Source organism: Phoca vitulina, unplaced genomic scaffold, assembly GCF_004348235.1.
Source record: "Phoca vitulina isolate PV1807 unplaced genomic scaffold, GSC_HSeal_1.0 scaffold16, whole genome shotgun sequence".
In the NCBI taxonomy this organism is placed as follows: domain Eukaryota; kingdom Metazoa; phylum Chordata; class Mammalia; order Carnivora; family Phocidae; genus Phoca; species Phoca vitulina.
This window is the reverse complement of record NW_022589719.1, coordinates 29,084,506-29,112,054: the sequence shown is the minus strand read 5'-3', so window position 1 is coordinate 29,112,054 and position 27,549 is coordinate 29,084,506. Positions and strand designations below refer to the sequence as shown.

Genomic DNA, 27,549 nt, shown 5'->3' with positions numbered 1-27,549 from the left:
TTTGGATCTTTAATCTGTCTGGAACACGTTTTGAAATTCAGTGAGTCATTTTTGTCCACAAGACTATCAATTGTTTCAACATCATTTGTTGAACCCACTCTTTCTCCCCAAATTCAAAATGTCACTTTAGCATCCACCAAGTTCCCATAAGTTTGTGGGTAGGACTGTTAACACTTCCTGCGCCTGTACCAACTGCCTAGAGTACTTTATGGTACTTTTTTTTAATATCAGGGAAGGTAAATCTACCCTCATAACCTTTTCTCCCCCAGCTGCTCATCAGCTATTCTACACACACATTCTTCCAAATAAAATTTAGGATCATTTTGTCAAGTTCCAAAAAACACCGTGGAGTTTTACAGAAATTGCACTGAATGTATAGGTTTCTTTGGGGACAACTGACATCTTTACAAAACTGAGGTTGGCTATCTAGAAACATGGCGTTTCTTCCTTTATGCAAGTCTTCTGTCCAGCAGCAAACATTTATAATTCTCATATTCATATATTTCTTGTTAACTTTATTCCTAGGTACTTTAAGCTTTTGTTGCCAGTGTAAATTAATAAAATTTTTTTTCATTACATTTTCTAATCGGTGTTTCCGGTTATAGAGGAGAGCTCTGCATCTGGTGACTTTGCTGTACTCTTACCCTAATAGCACAAGATTTCTAACCAGGTCTCCCTGGTTAGAAATCCCCTAGTGTCTCCAGATTGCGCATAATAAAATGTAACCCCTTTTTATGGCACACAATTACCTTGTACCACCCTTCTGGCATTCTCCAGGCCAACACATTTTCTTAAGGTACCTCGGACAGGCCATGAATTTCCATACATTTACACCTTTGCACATGCTGTTCTCTCTGCTTGGAATTCCCTTCCCTATCTCTCTTCTCCACTCTACCTTCCTTACAGCTTTTTCTTCAAACTTATTTCAACTGTCACTTTCCTAGGGAAGCCTTCCCTGACCTTCTATCCCAGACTGAGTAAGGCACCCCTTGTCTACACTCTCCCAGCAGCCTTCTGCTTAATTTTTTGTAGCTCTTGCCCCACTAAAATTTTTTTTCCTGAAAGTAACACGTTCATTTTGAAATGAATAAAGACCCAAGAAAGAGAAATCACCGTAATTCCATCAGCAACGTATTTTAATATTTTAGTAGTGTTCCTTCCTTTTGTAAGGTTGGGAAGTCCAGCTTCCAGTTTCATGTTTGTGAGCACCCCGAAAAGGGTCCTGGACAGGTCGAAGGACATGGTTAAGAAGAGTGAGCCTCGAAGCCAGCCGACTGGGGGACTGGAAGAAAGGAGCCCGAACCTAGCTCCAATTCCGCCACCCTCAAATTCACACCCACTCCGTGCCTGGGACGCAGCTGCAAGCCACACTCAGTGGCCCTGCCCCCCCAGGGTTTCTTGCACCCGTGACGCCTGTGGCACATTCAGCCCCATCAACTTCTCTCCAAGGGTAACCCCAGGAGGTGGCTCCTCAAGCTTGAGTCTCCCGTTACTGGGGCCGGTAAAAGAGGCCATTTCAAAATGGCCTCATGGCTTCGTCTCCAGATCCAAGTGGCTTCTCCTTTCTTTTCTAACCCCCGTTCTCCCGATTTTCTCAGAAGTCCAGGTGGCTCACCCCCAAGACTCCCTCCGGGAAGGCGCTCTCCGTGTCTCTCGGGAAACACGGCCCGCCCAGCCTTTGTTGTATAAGCTGCACAAGGAGCCATATTTGCTCTCAGCCAAAGGCGGACGGGGTCGCCAGAGTCGGAGGGGCGGGGGACAACGGGGACCGGGGGGGGACAACGGGGACCGGGGGGGGGCACTGCGCCCGCGTTTTGCTCCTAGCTAGACCCTGAGGAAGAGAAAGTGAACCCTTTTCCAGCTCCACCTCTGACTCACACGACCTCCTAGGGCCCAGGTTTCCACGTAACAATTTGCGGGACGAGGAAATCACCTCGGGGGGGGTAACTGCTGCCCTACCGCTCGGAGTGTTAACAGGCCCTTGGCCAAGAGTCTCGCGGAGCCCCCCGCCCCCCCTCGGGGGCTCAGACTCGCCCCGACGCCCCCAGGGCCAGGGGCGCTTTCCGTCGGTTCCGAGACCCAGGGCGCCCTGGGCGCAGGGCTCGGGGCTGGACTTTGCGCCCGTCCCCGCGTCTTCCCTACGGCCCCACCCCCAGGGCGCGCAAGGACGCCCACCGGGCCCCACGCGCTGCGGGACACGCGCTGCCGCCCCCGGCGGCGCCGCCCCTCCCCCACTGCCCCCGAGGCGGGGGCCGCGCGCCCACCGGAAGAGGCGGGGCTCGGCACGGCGGGCAGGCGGCTTGATTGGTCGGAGGGAGCCTGACGCCCGATCCCGCTATAAGTACGGGGTCGCAGCCGTCTGCGCCACAGTCTCCGTCGAGAGTCGCCGCGGTTTCCTGCTTCAACAGTGCTTGGACGGAACCCGGCGCTCGTCCCCCACCCCGGCCGGCCGTTCAGAGCCAGCCCTTCGCCATCTCCTCATAGCGCCCTGGGACCGCTCCAAGGCCCCCGCCGCCGCTCCAGCGCCGCGCAGCCGCCGCTCGCCGCCGCCTCTTCTCAGCCGCCGCCATGACGACCGCGTCCCCCTCGCAGGTGCGCCAGAACTACCACCAGGACTCGGAGGCCGCCATCAACCGCCAGATCAACCTGGAGCTCTACGCCTCCTACGTCTACCTGTCCATGGTGAGCGCGGGCCCGCGGGCGGGGGCGGCCTCCCGGGGCGGCGGGGCGGGCGGGGGTGTGGCTAAGGCGCGGGCTCTCCCGCCTCCGCGCGTCCTGCTGGAAGATGGACGCCGCTCGAGGTCTCCCAGGGCTTGCGCAGAAATTCTGGCCAGCTCGCCCTTTCCCACTGTCCTCTGGGAAGGTTCCCTCTTAGGCAAGGGCCGCCTCTGCGCACCGCTCTATATTTAAAGAGAGCGTAGTTTCTTGGAATCCCCGAGTTGGAGCGGTTGCAACCTGTACAGTCCCGCAATTAGGAAAGTGGGTTTTTGCGTTTCCATCCCTTTCTCTGCATCAATCACGTGATCCTGGGGCCCTCCGTTTGCTTGGGTAACGGGGGCGAAGTGGTCCAGCCCCCGTCCCCCACCGCCGCCCCGGGTAATGGCGGAGCCTGCTGGGAAATGGTATCGAATAGCAACTGGGGTGGTGGGGGGAGCTGGTGCTAAGTGGCTTATCTCCCACGGGCCGACCACTCTCCGAGCAGCCATCGCCACCCCTCTGTTGCTTATCTCTGAGTTCCACTTGAATTGAAGCGTGGAAATCTCCCGTTCTGCGGACACAGTTGTCTTAGTCGTCCGTTCTTTTGCCTTCGGCACTTCTTTATCCTTTTTGTGCCTGAGAGCTGTGGCCCGCTAATTGAACGCTTGGCTTTTGGATAAACTACACCAACGGTTACTGGGCAAAGAATTTTTCCATGCACTGATCGATGGAATCCGTTTTCCAAAATCCTATTTTTAGGCGGTGTGGTGGGAGTTTTACTTAGAATTGTCTTACGACTGTGCAAATTATCCAAGAATAGACCAGTTACAGATGGATTTGAAAACAGGCCTGGATTTCCCCGACTGCCATTCTATTTCAGGAACACCTGAATACATACAGCAAGTGCCTAAAACTGAATCAGATTTTTTGCCTTCTGCTGGCAATTTCTTTATACTAGCATTGCCGACATTTGTCACCTGCCTAATGGGTTAATTTTACAAATTAAAGCTGTAAACTGGCAAGCTCATGTTTTAACATGGGTGAATCAGGCAGTAGGGAGAGAAGGCACTATTTGTACAGGGTAAATACTCCCACATCCTCTCCAAACGAATTTGACAACTGGCTGGAAGAACTTTGCGCTAATACAGAGCCTTAAGAAATTCCATGCTGGGGGCAGTTCCCTATGATAGTTCTAAAAAGGCTCCTTGTAGTAAACTTAGAGTTGTTCCAAGGACCAAGTCTTGTTTTTGTGTTTTAGAGTACAGACTAATTAGTGTTGTGTTCAGTCCAGGAACACAGCCTGCCCCCCGTCTGGTCTCCTTCAGCACAGACCCCTTCAGAAAGAAAGGCTAGGTGGCAGAGTGCCTTTTAACAGAACATGTTCATGTTCCTCTTTCAGTCTTACTACTTTGACCGCGATGATGTGGCTTTGAAGAACTTTGCCAAATATTTTCTTCACCAATCTCATGAGGAGAGGGAGCATGCTGAGAAACTGATGAAGCTGCAGAACCAACGAGGTGGCCGAATCTTCCTTCAGGATATCAAGGTGAACAAAAGAACCTAGAAATCCCCTGCTTCATGATCTAGCAGTCCTCAGGTGTCAGAAACCACTCCAACTAGCAGTTGCCCTTCTAAAATGAGGGTACTTTTGGCTTCTATGCTTTTTTAGGCCTACCATCTCAGCTAAAAGAGGCGAACGGTAATGGGCAAGGATGTTAAATTTGAAACCTTTGGAGAAACTTGGATGTCCCTTTTGCCAAAGTGCAGTGGTTACATGTTAGGTGCTTGCTAACTGGTGGATTAATTGGTAGAGGCTGCAGAGGCATTGATGTGACCTCTTCTCATTCAGAAACCAGACCGTGATGATTGGGAGAACGGGCTGAATGCAATGGAGTGTGCATTACACTTGGAGAAGAGCGTGAATCAGTCACTACTGGAACTGCACAAACTGGCCACTGATAAAAGTGACCCCCATGTAAGTATTGGCAATCTGGGAGCGAATGGAGGAAGTCATTTGCCTCTTAGGGGCTGGGAAAACTTACCATTAACGTTCTTCCCCATTCTGTTTTCTAGTTGTGTGACTTCATTGAGACTCATTACCTGAATGAGCAGGTGAAATCCATCAAAGAATTGGGTGACCACGTTACCAACCTGCGCAAGATGGGGGCTCCCGAATCTGGCATGGCAGAGTATCTCTTTGACAAGCACACCTTGGGAAACAGTGATAGTGAGAGCTAAGCCTTAGGCTGTCTTCCCATAGCCACAAGGGTGACTTCCCTCGTCACCAAGGCAGTGCATGCATGTTGGGGTTACCTTTACCTTTTCTATAAGTTGTACCAAAACATCTACTTAACTTCTTTCATTTGTACCATTCTTCAAATAAAGTAATTTGGTACCCAGCTGTTGTCTTTTGAGTTTGTGGGATGGGCTAGAAATGTATCTAGGTCATCTTTGCAATCTGTTCAAGTGCTATAGTTGAACCACAGTAATCAAAATGAAATGCCTAGGAGGATTTGTATTTATTAAAAAGTCCTTAGTTTGGAAAAGATATCAAGGCTGGGTGTGTTGAATTCAGACAGGACTTAAGGACTCCTGATTCTGAACTGGATGTTTTGAATTACATGTTTCGAATTACATGTTTCCAGTGGTTCATTCCAGCTTCTCATATAATTTTTATGTACAAAAGGCATTAAAGGCTTAAGTAGTCCTGAAACCATGGATCTTCTTACCCAATAAGCTAACCATTTAAAGCTGTCCTACGAACACATTCTTCAGTGTGGACAGCTGCATGACAGACTGGATCAGTGTCCTGCTGGTGTACATGCAGGTAGGACCAGGCCGGTGAAGTGTTTCCCCCGCCTTGGGAAACAGGCTAAGAATGTGCTTCATCCCTAGAGAGAATTGGAGAAAGTTTTCAATGTGAGTATGAAAGATAATCTTCATTTCAATACTAAAATAGTTGGAGTTAGGGCAAAGGTTAGGACCCCTAAAATCAGTGAGTGGTGTCAGGAGGCTGAAGAGCCATCTCCCCTTGCTAACAACTACATTAATGTCCTTTCCGGGACAAACTGCAGTGATTTGTAGAAGTTTCTGTCTAGATCTAAGACAAAACTTTTTTTGACCACAGAAGGAACTGAGAATCTAGAAAACAGGAAGTTCTAGTTGAGTTCTCACATGATGGGGGCGAGGCGGGGTGAGGGGGGTGAGGTAGGGTTGATTTAACTGGGTGAAATCCAGAATGTAGGGAAATGGTTTTGTGACCCCTGTGGATTGACCCCAAGGAGGCATGAAGAGCACATTTATGTTAAGTCTTTGATGAGTACCCCAAAGCAGTGAGATACCCCAAGGGACCTGGATGCCCTCACCTTAACCATCTGCCAGTTCCCAGGAGTCTAACGCTTTCCAGAAGTACTTCAGGATTGCTGAGAAGTTATGGGGGAGTGTTCATACGCTCTCTCTGAGCTTTGCTTGGGCAGTGAGTGGAGTTCTTGGGGTACAGCCCAGAGCCCCTAGCTCTGCCTCATGGTTTTGCATCTGCTACTCAAAGTGAGCTGGGTCCAGGAATAACATGACCACTTAAAAGTGTGGCGGTTCCTGTCAGTGCAACCTCACCTTCCTTCACCTGGGACCCAGGGAGCTCTTCCTAGTGATGATGTCAGGCTCCGGTGAAATGGAGCGTGCATTACACTTGGAAAAGAGCGTGAAACAGTGGGCCCTTGCTGAGGTGGCCAGGTGTGTGCCCCAAGCCAGTGCTGGATGGAAGTCCAGCATGCTCTGGCAGTGATGGGACCATAGGAAAATGGGCTCCCAGGAAGGTGGAAGAAGGGTAGAATCACAGCTAGGGAAGGTGGTGGTATTTCCCACCCATATGGGAGGGGGGCAGGTGAAGTGACCCTGGTTAAGGTAGAAGACAGACCTGTTTTCCAAGGCCCAATAGGGATCCTCGTGACCTTTGAGTACAGTGTGTAGGTTAATTGACTGGTCCAAATGTGGTTCTCCAAGGTGATGTTCAGGGGTCTCTGACGTGCCCGTCAGGTTAAACTCAACAGTTTTCCTCTTCGTGTGACCCGATTCTGGGTCCTCTACTGAGGACCCGATACTATCTGAGAGCAATTCAAAACTGGTCTTTGTCCCTGGAGTCACAGGCTGTAGGCTTTGGTCTTTGACAGCGCCATCTATGCCCGAGACTCTGCGAAGGCTTGAGGTTGCTGACTGTCCAGGTGGGAAGATCATAGGTGTGTGGCTGAGGGGTGTCTGTGGGGCACTGTGGTAGCCTGACCTCCCGTACAGTGCAGCAGTCTCGAAAGCATCCTCCTCCTTAATCTTCCAGGCCTTGCTGTCTTCTTGGTCCCTAGAGTTCTGCCTGGCACCCCCAAGTTTCATGGGCTGGCCCTCATGGAGAAGGCCTTCTTTCTTGGACCACAGTAGTTTGGTCTTTGAGTTTGTCCTGGGGGGATGGTGGTCATGGGACTGTAGCCCTAGGAAGCGGCCAATGATGCCAGTGTGAGTGCCCTCCTCCTCCATGTCTTCCTTATGCATACTGGAAAGAAGCATGAGACTCAGGGTTAAATAGGGGACAAAAGACCAAAGCCGGACTTGACTTTTACCCCCTCTTTTCCCTCCTTTTGGCCCAAAGCCAAGGGGACACAGTGTTCCTCACAATGCCTGGACTCACCTCTCTCCCGACCCATCCTGTACTGCACTGTCCTCTTAACTCCTTCCCAGCCCAGCTCACCTCACTGTTCTGTGGCTCTCTCTTGCCCACGTTCACTAAACTCCGTAGCCTGGCGCATCTTCTCCTTAACATCCCTCCCTCCAAGCGACCTGAACTACTGGTCCCCGTGTGTGGTGGGTCAGATGAGGCCCAGGAGTGACTCTGGGTAGGCCAGGGGTTTGTGGTTCCAGCTGGGGAGCAGCATCCACAAAGAAGTGTGGCTTCCTGGGAGCCCAAAGCCTTTACTCGGCAGGAGAAAGCCCATTAGCCCAGAATGTGGCCTGTCCTTGCCTGTGTCCACATTCTCCCCATGCTTCGAGGCCCAGCTCCGGGTCCAGCTGGAGGCCACCTCCCAGGCCAGAGGTGGTCTCTGTTCTATGTTCTGGCTCTTTCCCAGGCATCTAGTACCTTGTACCTTGTGTCAGAGTTTGGGCCTTGGGTTTGAGCCCCCTCACTAAATTGTTCCTTAGAGACAAGGTCTATGTATTAGTATCCTCTGTTCCCACCCAACCCTCAGCTGCTAGAGCACAGACCATAAGGAATTCAAAAGCAACTTCAGGGGCACCTGGGTGGCTCAGTCGGTTAAGCATCTGCCTTCGGCTCAGGTCATGATCCCGGGGTCCTGAGATCGAGCCCCGCACATCAGGGTCCCTGCTCAGCGAGGAGTCTGCTTTTCCCTCTGCCTCCCTTCCCCACCCCTTGTGCTCTCCCCCTTCGTTCACTCTCTCTCTCTCTCTCTCTCAAATAAATAAAAATCTTTTAAAAATAAACAAAAGCAACTTCCAGAAATGTTTCTGACCTAAGCAAGCTTCCATCCTTCATTTGATCACTTTTTTGAACCTTCCTCACACCCACTAGGGACTCTAGCTAATTCAAATTATGGCTTAGTAGGGTATTTCATTTTTGAAAGAAAACTGCTTAATTCTGTGGAAGAAAACCTGAATGGTATGGACCCTGACACACACAGGACTCTCCAAAGTCCCCTCCACCGCCCTACAGGGGAGCAAGGGCTCTCTGGGATGGCCCTTCAGGCCACTGTGGCCCAGCTCCAGCTCACAAGGGAATCAGACCAAATCAGGGAAACGGGACCCATGTGCAGGAAAGTTTGGCCTCTGTGGGTGACCTGAGGTCTGTACTCTAGCCGAGAATCTACCCAGAAGGTACCTGTGATGAATCATCCTCTTGCTGGCACATGCTTGCCCCGCCCCCATCCCAGGGACCCCCGCCCCCGTTTCACTCTCCATCTAAACACCCTGGTCTATCAGAAAATGTAGTTCTGGACCAGGCTCTGACATTCCAACCGCATCACTGATCACTGTCAGCCCTTGAGTAAGTCCCTTCTTTCTCTGGGCCTCAGTTTCCAACTCTGGACATGGGGGGCTTTGGCTGGAGGTACCTAAAAGCCCTTATAGCTTTAGGAGTTACTAAGCAATACAAGGTAAGGATTAAGGGTGTGGAGGTAGAAGTAGACATGCCTGGTCCACATGCGCTGCTTGCTAACTATGTGACCCTGGGCTGGGCAACCTATTTAACCTCTCTGAACTTGGACTTAATCATCTGAAAACTGGAGATACCAAACCAGGGTTATTGGGAAGAAAAAGTTTATATAAAGAGCTTAGTGGAGTTCCTAGCACCTAGCATGCATCCAATATTTATTAACTAGTGCTTTTCCAAGTTCTTGTGCGTGGGCTTTTCTACCCACCAAAGTGGTTCCCTGGCACTGCTCACCTGATGTTGAAGGTGGAGCCTAAAAAGGAGGCTCGACGAGACTGGGCGGAAGCAGCTGTGTAGGGGGGTTGTGGTTCTGGCTCATTCCAGTACATATCCCGCTCCATCGGGGGCAGGTCCTGGTGCATCTCGTCCACAGCCAACAGGGACACCTGGTTGCCAGGTACAGAAGGACAAGTCCAACAGAAAGGACAGCCCAAGCGGGACCGTGATCTTGCTAGATGACCTGGAAAGGTCACTTCCCTCTCTCTGGGCCTTGGTTTCCCTACTTGTGAAACGGAGAGACTGATGCCTATCTGCAACCTCAAAAGTTGGGGTGAGAATCCCGTGAGTGAATGGTTGGCTGGGAGGTGGGGGGGGCAACTCACTGTGGGGTCTCCCTACAGAACTGTGGGGTCCCCTCCTTGGGTCCAGTTCAGGGAAGGTCCACAGGACAGGCTCCCAAATACCTGCAAGCTCCTGTCGACAATCCAGTTGGTCTCAAAGTCATCATCATCCTCTCCAAACGGGTTGATGAGTTGCTCTGCCACCTTGGGGAGAGGTGAGGCTCTGAAGTCCTCAGGTAGACTCCCTGCAGCCTTGCTCCCTGCCCTTGAACTTTGGCTCCTGCTCTTTCCATGCCCCAAGATGCCCCTCCTGCCTGACCACCATCTCCAAAGCCAGTATGTAAGGGCTCCAGCCACCCACACTCATAGGCACCCGCACACAGTCCCCTTCCCTTCAGGACACTGAGCCCAAGCTCCTCTCCTGAGCCTGTTGCTCCCTGAACATCCAGAGCTGTCCTTGAGCCTGTCACTCACACAGTCACCACTAGTCCCTCCCCTCACTGTATCTTCCCTGGAGTTCCATAATTCTTTTTTTTTTTTTTTTAAGATTTTATTTATTTATTTGACAGAGAGAGACACAGTGAGAGAGGGAACACAAGCAGGGGGAGTGGGAGAGGGAGAAGCAGGCTTCCCGCGGAGCAGGGAGCCCGATGCAGGGCTCGATCCCAGGACCCTGGGACCATGACCTAAGCTGAGGCAGATGCTTAACCATCTGAGCCACCCAGGCGCCCCTGGAGTTCCATAATTCTATGCATTCATTCATTTACTCATTCAAGTCTTCAAACACTAATTTATATATTCATGATTTTCAATGCAAGAGAGATAGATGTTGGAGGCTGTGCTCAATTAAAGGGTGGCCCAGGCAGGCCGAGTCCTGGCACTAACCTTGGAAGTCCCCTGACAAATCTCCACAGTGGTGAGGGGCTGCACTAAGGGTTGGAGAGACATCCTATAAGCCACTAGGGAATTGCGAGGAGAAAAATGGTGTGATCTGGTTTGAGCTGTAGAAACCGAAGATGACTGCAGGGATGACGGTGCAGATAAGGAGGGAGTATCAGGGCGCCTGGGTGGCTCAGATGGTTAAGCGTCTGCCTTCGGCTCAGGTCATGATCCCAGGGTCCTGGGATCGAGTCCCACATCTGGCTCCCTGCTCAGCAGAGAGCCTGCTTCTCCCTCTCCCTCTGCACCTCCCCCTGCTCATGCTCTCTCTCTCTCTCTCTCTGTCTCCCTCTGTCTCAAATGAATTAAAAAAAAAAAAAAAAATCTTAAAAAAAAAGGAGGGAGTATCTGTGTGTGTGTGTGTGTGTGTGTGTGTTTCACACACATGTGAAACATGGATGAGAGGGAGGGAGGGGGCAACCTACCATCACCACCACTTACCAAAAAATAAAGGAAAAAAGGAAGAGACAGAGAGTGGCTGAGAAACAGAGGAAAGATAAAGAGATGGAGAGAAAACTGTGTTGTTTAGAACTCCTGTTAGGAAGAGCCCTGGATGTAGTGGGAGGAATACTTAGAAAAGACACTTGGGGTGGGGATGGGGGCCCCCCACCCCAGCCTGCATCACAGATGGATATCTTGAGTAAGGAGAGGTGGTGCTAATCTGCCTTGAAAGGGTGGGGGCTGGAGTAGTTAGCATTAGGACTTTTGTTTTAAGCAGAGGGGACAAATTTGGGACCAGAGCCTAATCGCTGGGGACAGTGAGGAGTTGCCTCACCAACAGGGCCTGACACTGCTATTCTTACTCCATGCATTTCCCTCGTTCTGGACAAACATTTGGGGAACATTCCCTTGAGGGCGCACAGCAAATGGTTTGACAACTGCACTTTCCCTGTATCCGTCTGGCCTGCTAAGTGCTTCACCTCGGGTGAAGCACGGGGATCAGACACTGTCCTCCGGTGGGTCCCACTCCTCTCTGGGTCTGTTTCTTCATATGTAAAGACACGGGGAAGGAGCAGACCAGAGGGTCGTAGTGCGGGCCCAGCACCCGACGTTCCACATTTGAGACTCTCCTTTCCTGGCCGGCCATGACCCTTCTAGCCACGACCACAGCCGGTCTTGCCGCAGAAAATCTCACCTTCAGCCAGCCGGCGTAGAAGAAGAACTGCAGGAATGTGAAGACAGGTACAACGAGGTCCAGCTCGTGGCCAGGGTAGGCTTTGGCTGGGTTCAGGAACTGCCGCCCAATCAGGCAAGCCAGGAAGAAGCTGTACACAGCCACGGTCACCACCTGGGAGGGAAAGGAGGGTGGCGGCAGAAATGGGCTGGCTGGGGACCTAGGGTCAGGAAGCTCCCCAGGCTGGGAGGACGAGGCCTTGCTCTGATTCGCGCAGTCCTATGACTTTGGGTCTCCGCGATCTCTTTAAAATGGGGATATTCGGGGCGCCTGGGTGGCTCAGATGGTTAAGCGTCTGCTCAGGTCATGATCTCAGGGTCCTGGGATTGAGTCCCACATCGGGCTCCTTGCTTAGCAAGGAGCCTGCTTCTCCCTCTGCCTGCCACTCCCCCTGCTTGTCCTCTCCCTCTCTCTCTCTCTCTCTGGCAAATAAATAAAATCTTTTAAAAATAAATAAATAAATAAATAAATAAATAAATAAATAAAATGGGGATATTCACATTCCCTCCACTGAACCAGGCAGAAGCCTGGACTCTTTAAACTTGTCACTAGAGAGAATCTGCAAAGTCCAGACCTAACTCCCAGGGTGAGCCTCTAAGCCCCTAAGTGAGCCCTTCCCACCGCAGGCTGTTTCCTGAGTCCTCCCAGTCCCCCCCCCCCCCCGTTTTCTCAAGGGGCCGCTTCCCTGGCCTGGTCCTCACCTGCGTGTACACCAGCGGGATACTGATCCAGTCGTAGGCAAACAGGTGTCCACACTGAGTACGCAAGATGTTCATCTCCTGGGGAGCAGAAGGGAGGGTTGGCTTTCTGACCACCATCTGCTCTCCCAGGCTCAACCTCAGCACTTCCCCAGGTACCAGGGTCTGGCGCTCATGGTCCAGCCCTGGCTGTGTGGTCAGGGGCAGCTCACTTAACCTCTCTGCGCCTCAGCCTCCTCATCTATCAAAAAGGAGGAGCCGGGATCTCAGGAGCTCCCTTTAGAGAGGAAATGGGAGGGGAATTTGGGGGAGGGGCCACCGTGGGTTGTGGAATCCTGTTGGGTCAAAATCCTACAATCCCAAGGCAGGTTCTAGGAAGAGCCTCAAGCCTTGTCTCTGTAGGGAACTGTTCCACGTGGGCCACAACCGCCCCCACAATCAGCCCCATCTGTGTAGTGAGCTCACGTCTAGCAGGCTCTGGAGCAGGACAGGATCCCGGATTCGACCTCCAATCCACGCCTTCATTGACAGGTTGGCAAACCACACCCAGGGCACCCAGAACGTGTTGTGAGGCAAGCTCAACTTTTCCAAGTGCTTGCGTTCCGCCGGGGTCATAAAGCCTGCGGGGTGGAGTGAAGAAGGCAGTGGGTGGGGGAGCCCGCAGAACGGATGGCTGGCAGGGGTGGCCAGGCCTTGCCGAAGCCCAGGATTTAGGCCCAAGTTCACCGGGACCACGGAGCTCCTTTGCCATCCTCTTTCAACAGATAATTACTGAGTGCCCACTACGTGCTGTTCTGGCCTGAGCACGTGAGAAGGGTCTGTCTTACTAATCAGGACCAGGGCAGGAAAGGTCAGAGACGGAGGTCACAGAAATGCAGACTGAAAACTGTAGAACTGGACGGGAAAGGGCAGAGGGAGGCCGATCGGTACTTTCTCACCAGTTCCCAAGGCCCCGCCCCCGGCCCTCCGTCCCCACTCTTCCCTCATCCCTCAAGGATCCGGCTACATCCAGGATCCAAACCCCTATGCTCCCGCGCGGTTCCGGGCCTCGCTCCCACCCATCTTCAGGCCCCCGACTCCGCCCCGCCCAATTCGACGAGGTCTCGACCCCACCCCGCTCCTGGCCCCACCCAATCTTCAGCCTGGAGGCCTCTGGCTCCACCCATCTGCTCCGGCCCCGCCCGGGCCCGCTCCTGGTCCCCGCTCCCGGCCCCGCCCCGGGCCCCGCCGGCCCCGCCCACCTGCTTTCACCAGGTGCTGGGAGCTGGGAAAGCGCTTGTAGACCGCGGCGCTGACGCTGCGCAGGATGAGCACGTTGCCCAGGTTGGCGTAGCGGATGAGCGTGCGCCGCAGCAGCCGGCCTTGCTCGTCCTTGCCCTCCACCAAGCCCGACACCAGGTTCATAAGGCGGTCGGGCCACGGCAGGTTCTCGTACTGGTTCCACCAGCGGGTCACGACCAGCGTCACGTAGAAGCCTGGGCAGGAGAGGCGGGGCGGGGAGGGGGGGCGAGGGCCCAGGCTGCGGCCAGAGCCAAGCGAGGGCGGTGCCTCGGTTTCTCCATCTTTCTGATGGGGAGCAGACCCAGCCCCGACCCTCCTGGAAGGCGCTGAGTAGGGGAAGACCATCAGAGCCCCGCATGAAGGCGCAAGAGCCTGAGTTCTCTCTCCTGGGGGCCCCCTGCCTATCCCAGGAATCTGCCAGACCCCCTCCCCTCCTGCTCAGAGGCTCCAGGGACTATGTCAGCGCTGCCCTCAGAAGCTGGGGTCTTGAGTGCTAACCTCAGGACGTCCTTCCTAATGTCTAAGTTCAGTCCGTCTGGCTGCAGTCTCCCCATTTCCCTGAACTGCCGAGAGGCACGGACACGCCGCTGGCCTTCCCCAGCTAGTTCCTCGTAGTCCACCTGTGTGGAGCCTGGAGCAGCCACCGGGATCCCGACACGCCGAAAGGGGAGCTCACCCAGCACGAAGGAAATGGGGATGAGCTGGATGTAGCTGTCGCAATACAGAGTCAGTTTCTCAAACATCACCTGCTGTTCCTCCGTGAGGGCCATCCTGGGGGGTGGGGGGTGGGGGGGATGTGTAGACACTGGGAGGACATGGCTGAGATCGGTACTGACTCCAGCCAGGCCTAGGGTAGGAGTGTGGCTGCCTCTTTGCTACCCCACCACTTCCCTGTCCCTTTCACTGGCCCTGCCTGGGGCCTCTCCTCTGGCCTGAGCCAGGTCCCACTCCTTCTCTGGCAACCCCAAACCCCAAGGGGGCACGCTGCTCCATGGCTGTAAGAGGCCCCTCAGGAGGTTTTCTGTGAGGTATAGGAGGAAGGTCCTGCCCAAGGAGTTACTTTTAGGTACCACTGACTCTTTTAAAGAATCCAAAGGACAGTTTGAAAGCAGGTTCAAGGAGTGTTTGATCTTTAAAAAAAACATGTGGTGGGGAGAGATGAATAGGTGAGCACAGAGGGTTTTCAGGGCAGTGAAACTACTCTGTATGATACTAGAATGGTAGATAATGCCATTTGTCCAAACCCATAGAATGTACAACATCAAGAGTGGACCCTAGTGTAAACTGTGGGCTTTGGGGGATAATGGTGTGTCCATGTGGGTTCATCTATTATGACAAATGTGCCACTTGGCTGTGGCATATTGGGAGTGGGGGCGGCTGTGTGTGTTCGAGGGGGTATACGGACACTCTCTACCTTCTGCTCAATTTTACTATCAACTTAAAACTCTAAAAAATAAAGTCTAATTTTTTTTTAAGTATATTGGTGCCCGAGTAACAACCAAAGAAAACCAATGTGCTTTACTATTGGTATTGTAATTACGAATTCAAGAATTTTCTGTATTTAATAGTTTTTCAATCCATTTCAGTCATTAATGCTTTTTCCATTCAAAATGCTTTCATATATTCTGTGATTATATCTCTCCTATATTTTATTTAAGTAAACATTTTTATTGGGGGGAAAATACGGTCTGCACCTGTGAGCTTGTGCGGGACTCAGGAAAACAGGCTGGCAGAGTGGGACCAGGTGAGGCTTGGATTCCAGAGGCCTCTCCCTGGGTTGGAGGAAAGACACTCCCAGCCTGCAGGCTGCCTCCTTTTACCTCCTCCCCAGCCCCCAACCCCCCCCCCCCCCCCCCCCCCCCGCCTCCGCCCCCAGGGCTTGGCCGGGAGCTCAGGTCAGCCTCAGCCGGCTCTGGTACGTCGGCCCCCTGCGTGGCTGGCTAGTTGTTCCAAGCCCCAGCTGTACCCCTCCCAGGCCCCGGCCCCAGCCTTTCCCCCTGCACCTGTAAATGAATCGGATGGTGTAGTAGCTGAGCAGGAAGATGAGGAACTCGCCGTAGAGCAGCTTATAGATGCTGCCTCGCCAGCACAGCAGCAGGCGAGAGAAGGAGCCTAAGCGGGCATTCGCCACCTGGCTTGAGTAGGTGACGGTCATGGCCGGGCACTGGACTGCAGCGAGTGGGCTTGGGTCCTAGTAGACAGACAGGGAGAGACACTCACGGGGGGCTTGTTCGGGGCTTGTGTGGGCCCCAGGAGTGATCTTAGCTGGGACCCTTCCCTGCTCTGGGCTTCAGCTTTCCTGTCTGGACCCTGGGAGGGGGATGAGGTGGCCTCAAGGGCCCTTTCGGCTCTTCCTGCCTGTGGGACATGGGAAGCCTGGGAAGTGAGCCCAGAGCTGCCCACAGCCGTGAACAGGGAAGACAGACAGGTCTGCGCCCCGAAGTTGTATGACAAAGGCAACGACGAGCAATAGCGAAGTGCACATGCTGGGCGTGGTCCCCTGAGCCAGGCAGCGTTCTGAGCCCATCTTCTTCATTAGCTCCCCAAGCACCCACGACCACCTTGGAGCAAGATTGGTAAGGGGCCTGGTCAGTCTTGTCCACTGCCATGTCTCCAATGCCCAGAACAGAGCCTGGCTGGTAGAGATGCTCAAATAATGTTTACTGAACAGGGACCCCAGGGCCTTTCCACTTGCTAATCCTTCTGCCTGGAGGATGCTCTTTCTCATCTAATGCATGGCTCATTCCCACGTCGGGCTATCTGCCCAGAAAGGGTGTTCCCAACTACTGTCCCTGCAGACAGCATCCCAGTGCCACTGGTACTCTCTGTCCCCTCATCTTGTCGATTTCTGTCCACAGCGTGTATCTTGTTCTGCTTGAAATTCTATTTTGCAGGACGTCTGCTGGCTTACTGACCATTCCCTCCCGCGAATGGAAGCTTCTGCTGTGCTCGCCTAGGAGGTGCTCCGTCAGAACTTCTCGGCGCGATGACTGACACCCGCCCTCTCCCTGCTTGCTCGGATGGGGCTGCAGTAGCTGCTTTGTGGCCCGTGCACACCAAGCTCATTCCCACCTCAGAGACTTTGCACAGGTGCCCCCCCACCCCCCCACGCACACATGCTGCCCGTGGGTGTACATCCCACGCACCAATGCAGGGACCGCCGTCCACCCCGTAGGCCCTCAAAGCCTCGGCAGGCTGACCCCTACTCACAAGAGGGGCTCCGGTCTTCTCAGGCAATCCCACAACAGTTCTGGCCACTGCACCAGTGGGACTCTTGGGGGTCCTGTGGCCAGTGCCCGCACTTAGCGCATGCGTGTGTTAAGCGGTCACTTGACTCCCTCAGCCAGGGCCTCCACAAAGGAGCCTTGTTTGGGCCCCTCTCATAATCTGCACCTAAGCAGCGGCCGGCACCGCCTGGCCAGGGCCCCTCTAATTCCTGCCGGTGCTGGGCGGGGAGGGGGGGTGGCTGAGCTGAGGGCTAGAATTTGGGGCAGCTCCCCTCCACCATGGGCCCAACCCTGCCATTTTCTCTGGGCCCTCAAATACAGAGATCGAAGGATCTGTGTGTTTTTTCTTTTCTTTTCTTTTCTTTTTTAAAGGCCACATATTGTATGATGCCTTTTTTTTTTTTTTTTTTTTTATTTTTTTTTTTTTTTTTTTCAGAGAGACACAGCCAGAGAGGGAACACAAGCAGGGGGAGTGGGAGAGGGAGAAGCAGGCCTCCCGCAGAGCAGGGATCCCGATGCGGGGCTCCATCCCAGGACCCTGGGATCATGACCTGAGCTGAAGGCAGATGCTTAACGACTGAGCCACCCAGGCACCCCTCGAAGGGTCTGTTTCTGACCACTGAGGTCTTGCGGGGAGAGCTGTGGGGAGTGGAGCCAGGCCCTGGTCTGGAGCTACATAGTGGGAGCCGCCGGCCGGCCTGATGGGGCTTTGGCAGCTCTGGGGGCACTGGAAAGAACACTGGACCACAGTCAGAAGCCCTGGCTTCTAGTCCTGGCTCTGCCACCTGTGTGCGGTGACCCTAGTGGGCCTCTGCTCCTTCCTAGGCCTCAGTGTCCCTATCCAAAAAGGATGGTCCTGCTTTAGACCTCATCACCTTTCTCAGGGCGACAGCGGGCTGCCCCTGCTGGTGAGGAGCCCTGATTGGCTGGTGGTGACATCATAGGTCATTCAGGCTGTGATTGGCTGGCAGAATCCAGTTAGTAGGTTGGTTCACAGCTATGGAAGAAGGGGGTGGGGTGCGGGGGTAGGAGGCTGCTTTGTGGGGGCTGGGCCTGGTGCGGGATGACACAGCAGCCCTGGTGTTTATGCTGCTGGCTTCCAGCCAGCCCATGCAAAATGGGAGTATGTACCCAGGTCCCCAAGGGCAGCCGGTTAATAGCTCAGCACTTGGTTCCAAACATTTTAATCCATCAATCTATACACGAGGGCCCTCCTAAGCCACTGGAAGTGATGGGTGTCCAGCACGGGCTCCTCTTGTGAAAACTTGAAGCAGCAGTGGTTCTTGGTCTTCAGTGAGTGGCCATGAGAATGGTCTGGAATATATAGGAAACGTGCAGCTTGTCGGGATCTTTCTCCAGAGTCTGATTCTGCCACGGGGGGAGGGGGGGGGGCTGCATCTCTAATGAGCTCGGGGGGGGGGGGGGGGGGGGGAGGAGGATTATATTGCCAGTGGTCTTCAGATTGGACTTTCTGAAGCCCTGATTTACAATATGACCTCGAGCCTTAAAATAAATCCACTCCTTCCCTCCCTCCCCCCTCCCTCCTCTCTCCCACTCCTCCTCCATCACCTCTCTTTCTCCCTCTCCCTGACGTACTCCTAAGTGTTAACAATGCTGAGATTGCAGGTGACTTTTTTTTTTTTTTAAAGATTTTTCACCTATTTGACAGAAGGAGAGAGCACAAGCAGGGGGAGCAGCAGACAGAGGGAGAGAGAGAAGCAGCCGCCCCCTCCGAGCAGGGAGCCTGATGCGGGGCTAGATCCCAGGGATCATGACCGGAGCCAAAGGCAGACGCCCAACAGGCTGAGCCACCCAGGCGCCCCTGCAGGTGACTTTTGTGCGCACCACTTTTGCCTTTATAATTCTCTGCCTGGGGGAAAAGATTATTTCACAACAACATTGGATACTTTTCTAATCACAGCTAAAATAATGCCATTGCGGTTATGAGGGAGTCTCTTCAGAGATCAGCAACAGCCTTTTAGGAGTATTTGCTAGCCCCCTGCTGCCTGTGGGAAACACCTTTCCCATCGCTGTCCTTAACTTGAGCCTCGGTCTCCTCATCCGGAAAATGGGACAATAACACCTACGTCAGCAATGAGAATGATGGGTAACAATTTCGTCAGCTCTCCAAACCAGTGGTTCTCACGCCTGGCTGCCTGGCCCTGGCGCCTCTGCCCGACCCCTCCAGATTCGGTTGGGCTGGCAGGTCCCAAACGTGGCTGTTGTTCTCAAGTTCCCCAGGCAAGTCCAAAGGACAGCATGGGTGGAGAATCACTGCTGTAAGGGATAATGCCCTACCCTGTATTTCCTTTTCCCCCACCAAAACATAGCAACACTCAAGAGAGAGCTTTCCACTTAGCAGATGATCAGTATGTGTTTAATTAAAATTGAAACGTGTGCCTGGCACCACGCCTGGCACGGGGATGCTCACTCCATGTCAGTTGAAGGAATGGATGAAACACCTCTCTTTTTGTGCGATCAGGTTCCTGCCTCCCCCCATGGTGACCACTGGAGGGCGCCCTTGCCTAGCTGGCTCTGGCCCTGGAAGCCCCGTTAGCCGGTCGGAATCCATAGGGACCCTGGAGCTGACACTGGACGTCTCCCTCATCTCCTTGAGCCTGACCAGCAGCTGTAGGGCCATGAGAGGGAGTTGGAAGACGCAGTGGCAGCTGAAGTCCTCCCGCTCTTTTCCCTGAACCGCAGGTTTCTCGTCAGTGTCCCAAAAGTCCCACCAGGACCCGCTGACCGTGCTGTACCAGACCCTTTCCCCTCCCAGGTGCCCCAGGACATCCACAGAGACACTTCATAAGAAGGTGCTCCTGGGGGCGCCTGGGTGGCTCAGTTGGTTAAGCGACTGCCTTCGGCTCAGGTCATGATCCTGGAGTCCCTGGATCGAGTCCCACATCGGGCTCCCTGCTCAGCAGGGAGTCTGCTTCTCCCTTTGACCCTCCCCCCTCTCGTGCTCTCTCTCTCTCATTCTCTCTCTCAAATAAATAAAGTCTTTAAAAAAAAAAAAAAAAAAAGAAGGTGCTCCTGGCCGCACCCCAGTGCTAAGACAAGTAGACCCCAGGCATAAGCCAGGTCTCTTCCACTGGGTCTCGGCCATGAAAATGTCCCCAGCCAGCCAGGCGCGTCTCAGGCAGGCTGCAGCGGGCACTGACCGACCGACGCCATGCTTGGACAAAGAGCCCCAGGATTGACCCCTGCAAGGATGGGGTCCAACCCAGTCACCCAACAAACCATTTCTGATGCCAGAACTAAGCCTAATCTGATTCCTGCATCCAGAAATTCCTAGTCAAATAAAAATGAAGGGAACACGTAACTTTAACACAAAATGGCAAGTCCTAATATCTGTGTCAAGGCCACAGAGCTCAGAGAAGCGTTTACAGAGAAGGGAGCATTTGAGCTGGGTCTTGAGGCATGGGTAGGAGTTTGCCTGAGCTGAGGAGGATGGAAGGGTATTACATAGAAGGGAAAGCCCAAGCGAAGTCACGGAGACATTCCTGAGGGACAGTTCAGTAGGGTTTCATCATCTACATTTTACAGAGGAGGACGCTGAAGCTCAAGGCCTCTCTTGTCCAAGGTCACACAGCTCTAAAAGGCCAGGCTGGGACTGAAATCTGGGTCTTCTCATTTTGAATCCTGTGGCTTTTCCATGACTCACCATCACCTCTCCAGTGCAGGTCAGTTTCTGAGGGGTGGAGGCTTACCTGTTAGGGCAGTGGTTTCTGTTGGGGTTAAAGGGAGGTCCAAGGGATAGGGGGTGCACAGAAGACACGTTGACTGCAGCAGAGCCCATGCTCTTGAGGCCACCAGCAGAGAGCCATCTCTTAGAGACAGGCAAAACAGAGCTGGGAAGATGGGTGGGGGTTCCAGGGACGGAATGCGCCGGCCTTCTCATCTGGGATCACCATGGCAACAGGAGCATCACAGAGGGCCTGCTACTGTGCCCTTCCAGGCCCTGCCTCAGCTGGGCAGGAAGAAGAGGACCCAGCTTGGCTGGGGGCGGTGGGCAGGGGGCCCTCGGGTGGGCCAACCAGCCCTGGATGCTGCCTCCAGGCTCTATGTAGGGTACCTGCCAGCCCTCACCCCCCTCTTGGGCCAATCACAGAAAGAACAAGGCACAAGCCAAGAGAGAAAAGGAGGGGGCTTGGCATATCTGGTCAAGGGAGGGGAGGGACACTGCCAGCCTGGGGCCTGGAAGCAGCACAGACAACAGCACCTCTCCACTGGGGCCAGCAGCCCTGATCCCTAAGAGGCTGGATAGAATCAACATCCCAAGAGATGAACACATAAGCTCTGGCTCCTGCAGAAAGACAACAGGGACTGGGAGGGGCTGGGACACACTGGGTCCAGCTTCACCAAGCCCTGTCCTGCCAATGACAATGGAATAGCATGGAATAGTCCAGAGCCGGCCCAACCAGAGACAAAAGGCAAGAGGATTCACCACAGCCCTGGGGAGAACACTGGGATCTCCGAGCTGCCCTGTCCCCATGGACTCCGCCCCACTGAGGCCAGCCAGGTGAGGCACAGACCCCATCCACAATCCCCCTCCTCTACGAGCTCAGAACTGGGGCTAATGGGCAGTTGAGGAGGAGGAGAGACTACGCAGACGGTTGCTCATGCCGCTGCTCATCTTGCAGACAAAGATCCCGGGGCATAGAGAAAGAAATGGACTTAACCTCAAGTCACAAAGAATTAGGGTCAGAGCTGGAAGGTGTACGTAGGTCCCCTGTCTCGGTCAGAGCATGTGACTCTTCACTGTTCCAGAATGTTCCTGCTGTTCAACCCCACAAGCACGTGTTGATGCCTGCTGGGCATCATGGGAGGGAAAGAGAAGAAACAATGGTTTCCCCAATATCTTGAGCATTTATGGGGTGCCAGCCTCTGAGCGCTTTTTAGATGGGATTTCATCTCGTCATCAGAACTGGGGAATAGGAGGTGTTATCTACCTTTACAAGTAGGTGTCGAGGCCCAGAGAGAAGGTAAATGACTCGCCCAAGCCTCCGCTCAAATCTCAGTCAGCCTGGTGCAAATTCCTTGCAGTCGCGAGTGTGCACACTGCCCCCTGGTCCTTAGTTCCTGACCACGGGTTGGTCAGCTGGGAGGGCTGCCCAGCAGCGATGTCCTGGAGGGGATTCTTCTACTCGGTGGGCGGCTGGACCGGGTCGCCAGCTCTGAGAGTCTGTGTGCCAGGAGGTGGCCAGGTGAGCGGAACAGACCCAAGGGCAGTGGGGGAGGCTGGCCCCAGCACAGGCCAGCTGAGGAGTGAGCCGTGTTGGTGACTCTCCCTTAGGTCTGCAGGACCACCAAGCCAGCTGCCCTTAGTGGCCTTGAGCCCCTTGGGCACAGGTTGCCTGGACAACCACAGCTCCAACGCTTCTCCACCCCAGGCTGGGGTTTCAGAGTTAGCAAATAAAAATAGGGGGCAGTCAGGGAAATCTGAACTTCAGATAATAAATACTTGTTTTAGGGTAAGTCTGTCCTACACTACGAAGGCCCCTGGGGGAGGACATCCAGAAGCAAGAGTCTTTTCGGTGTCAACCTCGCAGATTTGGTGAACTGCTCCATCTGTCCACCCCCTCGGGCTGCTGACTTTTAGAGCCTGGCTGCTCAAAGGGAGGTCTGGGGAGGCTTGCAGGCCATGCAGCCTCTCGGGTCCCACCCTGCCCCACTCAGTCAGAATCCGCATTTGCACAAGATCCCTGGGAGATCTGTGTGCCACAGAGCTTTGAGAGGCTTGCTTCACACAGTGACAAGAGAGATTTCCATGCCTTGTAGACAGGAAAATACAGAGCAGTGAAAAAACAGCATCACCAGAGGTTATCATTCTGATGTATTTCCTTCCTGTCTTTTTTAAAAATATTGAGGCAAAATTCACATAGCATAAAATTCACCATTTTAACCGTTTTGAGTGTACAATTCAGTGACTTTAATTTCATTCAACTATCACCACTCATTCTAGAGCATTCTTGTCACCCAAATGGAAACTCAGTACCCATCACACAAGTCGCTACCCATTCACCCTTTTCTCCCAGCCCTGGTCACCGTCAATCTGCTTCTTCTATCTCTGTGGATTTGCCCTTTCTTGACACTTCGTATAAATGGAATCGTATGCTACTTGTCCTTTTATGTCTGGCTTTTTTCACTAGGAATCGTCATGTTTTCAAGGGTCGTCCACGTTGTAGCAGGGTGACAGTGCTTCTTTCCTTTCTGGTTTGAATAATATTCCATTGTATGGATAGACCACAGTTTGTTTATTCATTCCGCAGTTGATGGACATCTGGATTGTTCCCATTTTTTTTTTTATCTGCTATGTATATATCTGGGCAAGGTTATCTTTAAATGTGTCTTCAGTTCTTTCGGATATATACCTAGGAGTGGGGTTGCTGGGTCATAGGGTCATTCTGTGATTAACTTTGCAAGGAACTACCTGTTTTCCACAGTGGCTGTACAATTTTATACTCCCACCAGCACTGCATGAGGGATTCCAGTTTCTCTACCTCCTTGCCAATGGTTGTTATACCCCCACCCCGCAAAAAGCCATCCTCGTGGGTGTGCAGTGGTATCACATTGTGGTTTTGATTTGCATTTCCCTAGTGACAAATGATGTTGAACCTTTCATGTGCCTGTTGGTTATTTGCTTGTCTTCATTGGAGAAATGTCTATTCAAGTCCTTTGCCCATTATCCTTCGCCCATATATTCTTATTGTTGAGTTTTAAGAGTTCTTTATATATTCTGGACGTTAGATTTATAAGAAATATATGATTTACAAATATTTTTTCCTCATTCTTTGGGTCATCTTTTTACCTTCTTCAGAATGTTCTTTGATACACGGAAGTGTTTTTTTGTTTTGATGAGGTTCAGTTTATTTTTTCTTTTGTTGTTTGTTCTTTAACGTCATATCTAAGAAATCATTACCAAAATTACCATTACCAAATCCAAGGTCATAAAGATTTACTGTTAAGTTTTCTACAGTTTTATAGCTCCAGGTTTTACACGTAGGTCTTTGACCTATTTTGAGTTAATTTTTTTATGTGGTGTGAGGTAAAGGTCCAACTTCATTCTTTTGCATTCAGATACCTAGTTTTCCAAGCACTATTATTTGAAAAGATCATTCTTTCCCCATTGAATGGTCTTGGCGCTATTATTGAAAATCAATTGACAATAGATGTATGGGTTTATTTCTGGACTCTCAATTTTATTCCATTAATCCATATGTCTATCCTTATGCCAGTACCACACTGTTTTGGTTGTGTAGCTTTTTACAAGTTTTGAAATCGGGAAGTGTTCTCCAATTTTGTTCTTCCCTTTCAAGATTGTTTTGGCTACGTATGGTCCCTTACAATTCCATATGAATTTGAGGATCAACTTGCTCATTTCTGCAAAAAAGACAGTTGGAATTTTGATGGAGATTGCATTGAATCTATAGATCACTTTGCTTTCTTTACAATATTATTTCTTTACCATCCATGAACATAGGATGTCTTTTCATTTACTTAGGTCTGTTAAATTTCTTTCGACAATGTTTTGTAGTTTGCAGTGTACGAGTCTTATACCCCTTTGTTAAATTTATTCCTAAACATTTTGTTATTTTTGGTAATGTAAATGAAATTGTTTTTCTAAATTTCATTTTCAGATTATTCATTTCTAGTGTATAGAAATACAATTGATTTTTGCATATTGATCTTATATTCTGCAACTTTGCTGAATTCATTTATTAGCTATGATGGTTTCTGTGTGGCTTCTTTAGGATTTTCTATATATTAGATTACAGCATCTACAAATAGAGATAGTTTTACTACTTCCCTTCCAATTTGGATGACTTTTACTTACTTTCTTGCCATGGCTAAAACTTCCAGTAAAATGTTGAATAGAAGTGACAAGACCAGACATCCTTATATTGTTTCTGATCTTAGGAGGAAAGCTTTCAGTCTTTCACCATTGAGTAACTGTGGATTTTCTTTTTCTTTTTTTGAAGATTTTATTTATTTTTATTTGAGAGAGAGTGAGTGAGAGAGAGCACAAGTGGGGAAAGGGCAGAAGGAGAGAGAGAAGTAGGCTCCCCATTGAGCTGGGGCCTGACATGGGGTTCGATCCCAGGATCCTGGGATCATGACCTAAGCTAGAGGCAGACACTTAACCGACTGATCCACCCAGGCACCCCAGCTGTGGATTTTCACAGATCTCCTTTATGAAGCTAAGGAAGTTCCCTTCTATTCCTACTTTTATGAGTGGTTTTTTAAAATTTTTTATTGTTATGTTAATCACCATACATTACATCATTAGTTTTTGATGTAGTGTTCCATGATTCATTGTTTGTGCATAACACCCAGTGCTCCATGCAGAACGTGCCCTCTTTAATACCCATTGCCAGGCTAACCCATCCTCCCACCCCCCTCCCCTCTAGAACCCTCAGTTTGTTTTTCAGAGTCCATCGTCTCTCATGGTTCGTCTCCCCCTCCGATTTCCCCCCCTTCATTCTTTTATGAGTGTTTTTATCATGCAAGGGTGTTAGGTGGGTTTTTTATCCCCAACTTTTTTTATTGTGGTAAAATATACATAACATAAAGTTTACATTTTAACCATTTCTAAGTGTACAGTTCAATGGTATTAAATGTATTCATGAGGTTTACAACCATCACCACCTTCTATCCCCATAACACTTTCATCTTGTAAAACTGAAGCTCTGTTACAGTCCCTGGTAACCACCATTCTACGTTTTTGTCTGTATGGTTTTGGCTACTCTAAGTATCTCATGTAAGTGGAATCATACAGTATTTGTCTTTTTGTGACTGGCTTATTTCACTTAGCATAATAGTTTCAAGGTTCATCAATAAGGGTGTTGGGTTTTATAAAATTATTTTTCTGCCTCAGTTGAGATGGTCACATGGTTATCTTCCTCCATTCCATTAATATTGTATATTACATTGGTTAATTTTCATGTGTTGAACCACCTTTGCATTCTTGGGATAAATCCCACTTGCCCATGCAGTATGATCATTTTAATATGTTGCTGGATTCAGATTTCTCAGTAATCTGTTGAGAATTTTTGCATCTATATTTAAGGAATACTGGTCTATAGATTTCTTTCCTTATGATGTCTTTGTCTGGCTTTAATATCAAGGTAATCCTGGCATCATGGAATGAATTAGGAAGCACACTCTATTTTTTGGAAGAGTTTGAGAAAGATTAGTATTAATTCTTCTTTAAATGTTTGAGAGAATTTACCAGTGAAACAATATGGCCCTAGCCTTTTCTTTATTGGAAATTCTGTACTTATTTAATCTCTTGTTATGGGTCTATTCAGGTTTCTGTTTCTTCTTGGGTCAGTCTTGGTAGTTTGTGTGTTTCTAGGAAATTTTCTTTTCATGTAGGTTATCTGGTTTGTTGATCTATAATTATTCATCATATTCTCTTGTGATCCTTTCTGTATCTATAAGATTGATAGTAATGTCCTTACTTTCATCCTGATTTTAGTAATTTGAGTCTTTTATCTCTTTCTCTCTCTTTTTTTGTCATTCTAACTAAAAATACATCAATTTTGTTACTCTTTTCAAAGAAGCAACTTTTGTTTTCATTGATTCTCTTTGTTGTTTTTCTTTTTTTTAATTTAATTTATTTATTTATCAGAGAGAGAGAGAGAGAGCACAAGCAGGGGGAGTGGCAGGCAGAAGGAGAAGCAGGCTCCCCGCTGAGCAAGGAGCCCTATGTGGCACTCTATCCCAGGGCTCTGGGATCATGACCCAAGCCGAAGGCAGACACTTAACCGACTGAGCCACCCAGGCATCCCTCTTTGCTGTTTTTCAATTCTGTATTTCATTTATTTCCACTCTAATCTTTATTATTTCCTTCCCTCTGTTCACTTTCAGTTTAGTTTGTTCTTCTTTTTCTAAGTTCCTTAAAGTTGAAGTTTAGGGCTGGTCTTGAGTGACAGTATGAGGTTGGAGACTGTAACCATCTTGCTACCAAAAGGGAGCACCAGTCTGAGAATACAGTCAAACCAGGAAGAGGACAAGAGAGACACTGGATCTTGAGGACAGTTCTCGAGCCCCTGAAACAGTCCATGTCTACAGCAAGTCCTGCTTCTGGGCCTTCAGTTATGTGATTCAATAATCTTCTTTGGGCCCATTAAAAAAGTTGAAAGTTTAATTATTGATTTGAGATCCTTTTCCTGTTTAATATAGGTGTTTACAGCTATAAATTTCCCTCTGGTAACCACTTTCATTGCATTCTGTAAGTTTTAGTATGCTGAGTTTCTATTTTCATTCATTTCATCTAATTTCCCCTGTGATTTCTTTTTAATCCACTGGGCATTTAAAAGTGTGTTGTTCAGTTTTCGTGTATATGCAGAATTTTCAGTTTTCCTTCTTTTATTAATTTCTAGTTTCATGTCGTTGTGGTCAGAGAAGATACTTCATATGCATTCTGTATTTTTAAATGTATTGAGACTTGTTTTGTGGTATAAACATGGTCTATCCTGAGGAATATTCCATGCTCACTTGAGAAGAATGTGTATTCGCTGTTGTTGAGTGGAGTTAGGTCTGGTTGGTTTATAGTGTTGTTCAATGCTTCTATTTCTATGTTTATCTTTTGTGTAGTAGTTCTATCCATTATTGAAAGTGAAGTATTGAAGTCCTTATTATTGTTGAACTGTTTCTCCCTTCAATATATGTTTATTATTGTTATATCTTCTTGATGAATTGAGCCTTTTATCATTATATAATGTCTCTCTTTGTCTTTTAAAATAATTTTTGCCGGCGG

At 50.5% G+C, this 27,549-nt stretch overlaps 2 protein-coding genes across 2 annotated transcripts; one reads left to right on the top strand and one right to left on the bottom strand.

Moving 5' to 3' along the window:
* Positions 1-2,322: 2,322 nt before the first annotated feature.
* Positions 2,323-5,096, top strand: FTH1 (ferritin heavy chain 1). The gene is made up of 4 exons (XM_032414724.1): positions 2,323-2,682; positions 4,097-4,243; positions 4,547-4,672; positions 4,771-5,096. Exons 1-4 carry the CDS (start codon positions 2,569-2,571, stop codon positions 4,933-4,935), a joined length of 552 nt encoding a protein of 183 aa, XP_032270615.1. The 5' UTR covers positions 2,323-2,568; the 3' UTR covers positions 4,936-5,096.
* Positions 5,097-5,188: 92 nt separating this feature from the next.
* Positions 5,189-16,844, bottom strand: BEST1 (bestrophin 1). The gene is made up of 11 exons (XM_032414723.1): positions 16,768-16,844; positions 15,561-15,748; positions 14,234-14,328; positions 13,518-13,751; positions 12,742-12,896; positions 12,280-12,357; positions 11,540-11,692; positions 9,589-9,669; positions 9,140-9,291; positions 6,614-7,237; positions 5,189-5,588 (listed from the first exon to the last, which is right to left on the bottom strand). The coding sequence occupies exons 2-11, from the start codon at positions 15,710-15,712 to the stop codon at positions 5,570-5,572; spliced, it is 1,743 nt and encodes a 580-aa protein (XP_032270614.1). The 5' UTR covers positions 15,713-15,748; positions 16,768-16,844; the 3' UTR covers positions 5,189-5,569.
* Between the last annotated feature and the right edge of the window lie 10,705 nt (positions 16,845-27,549).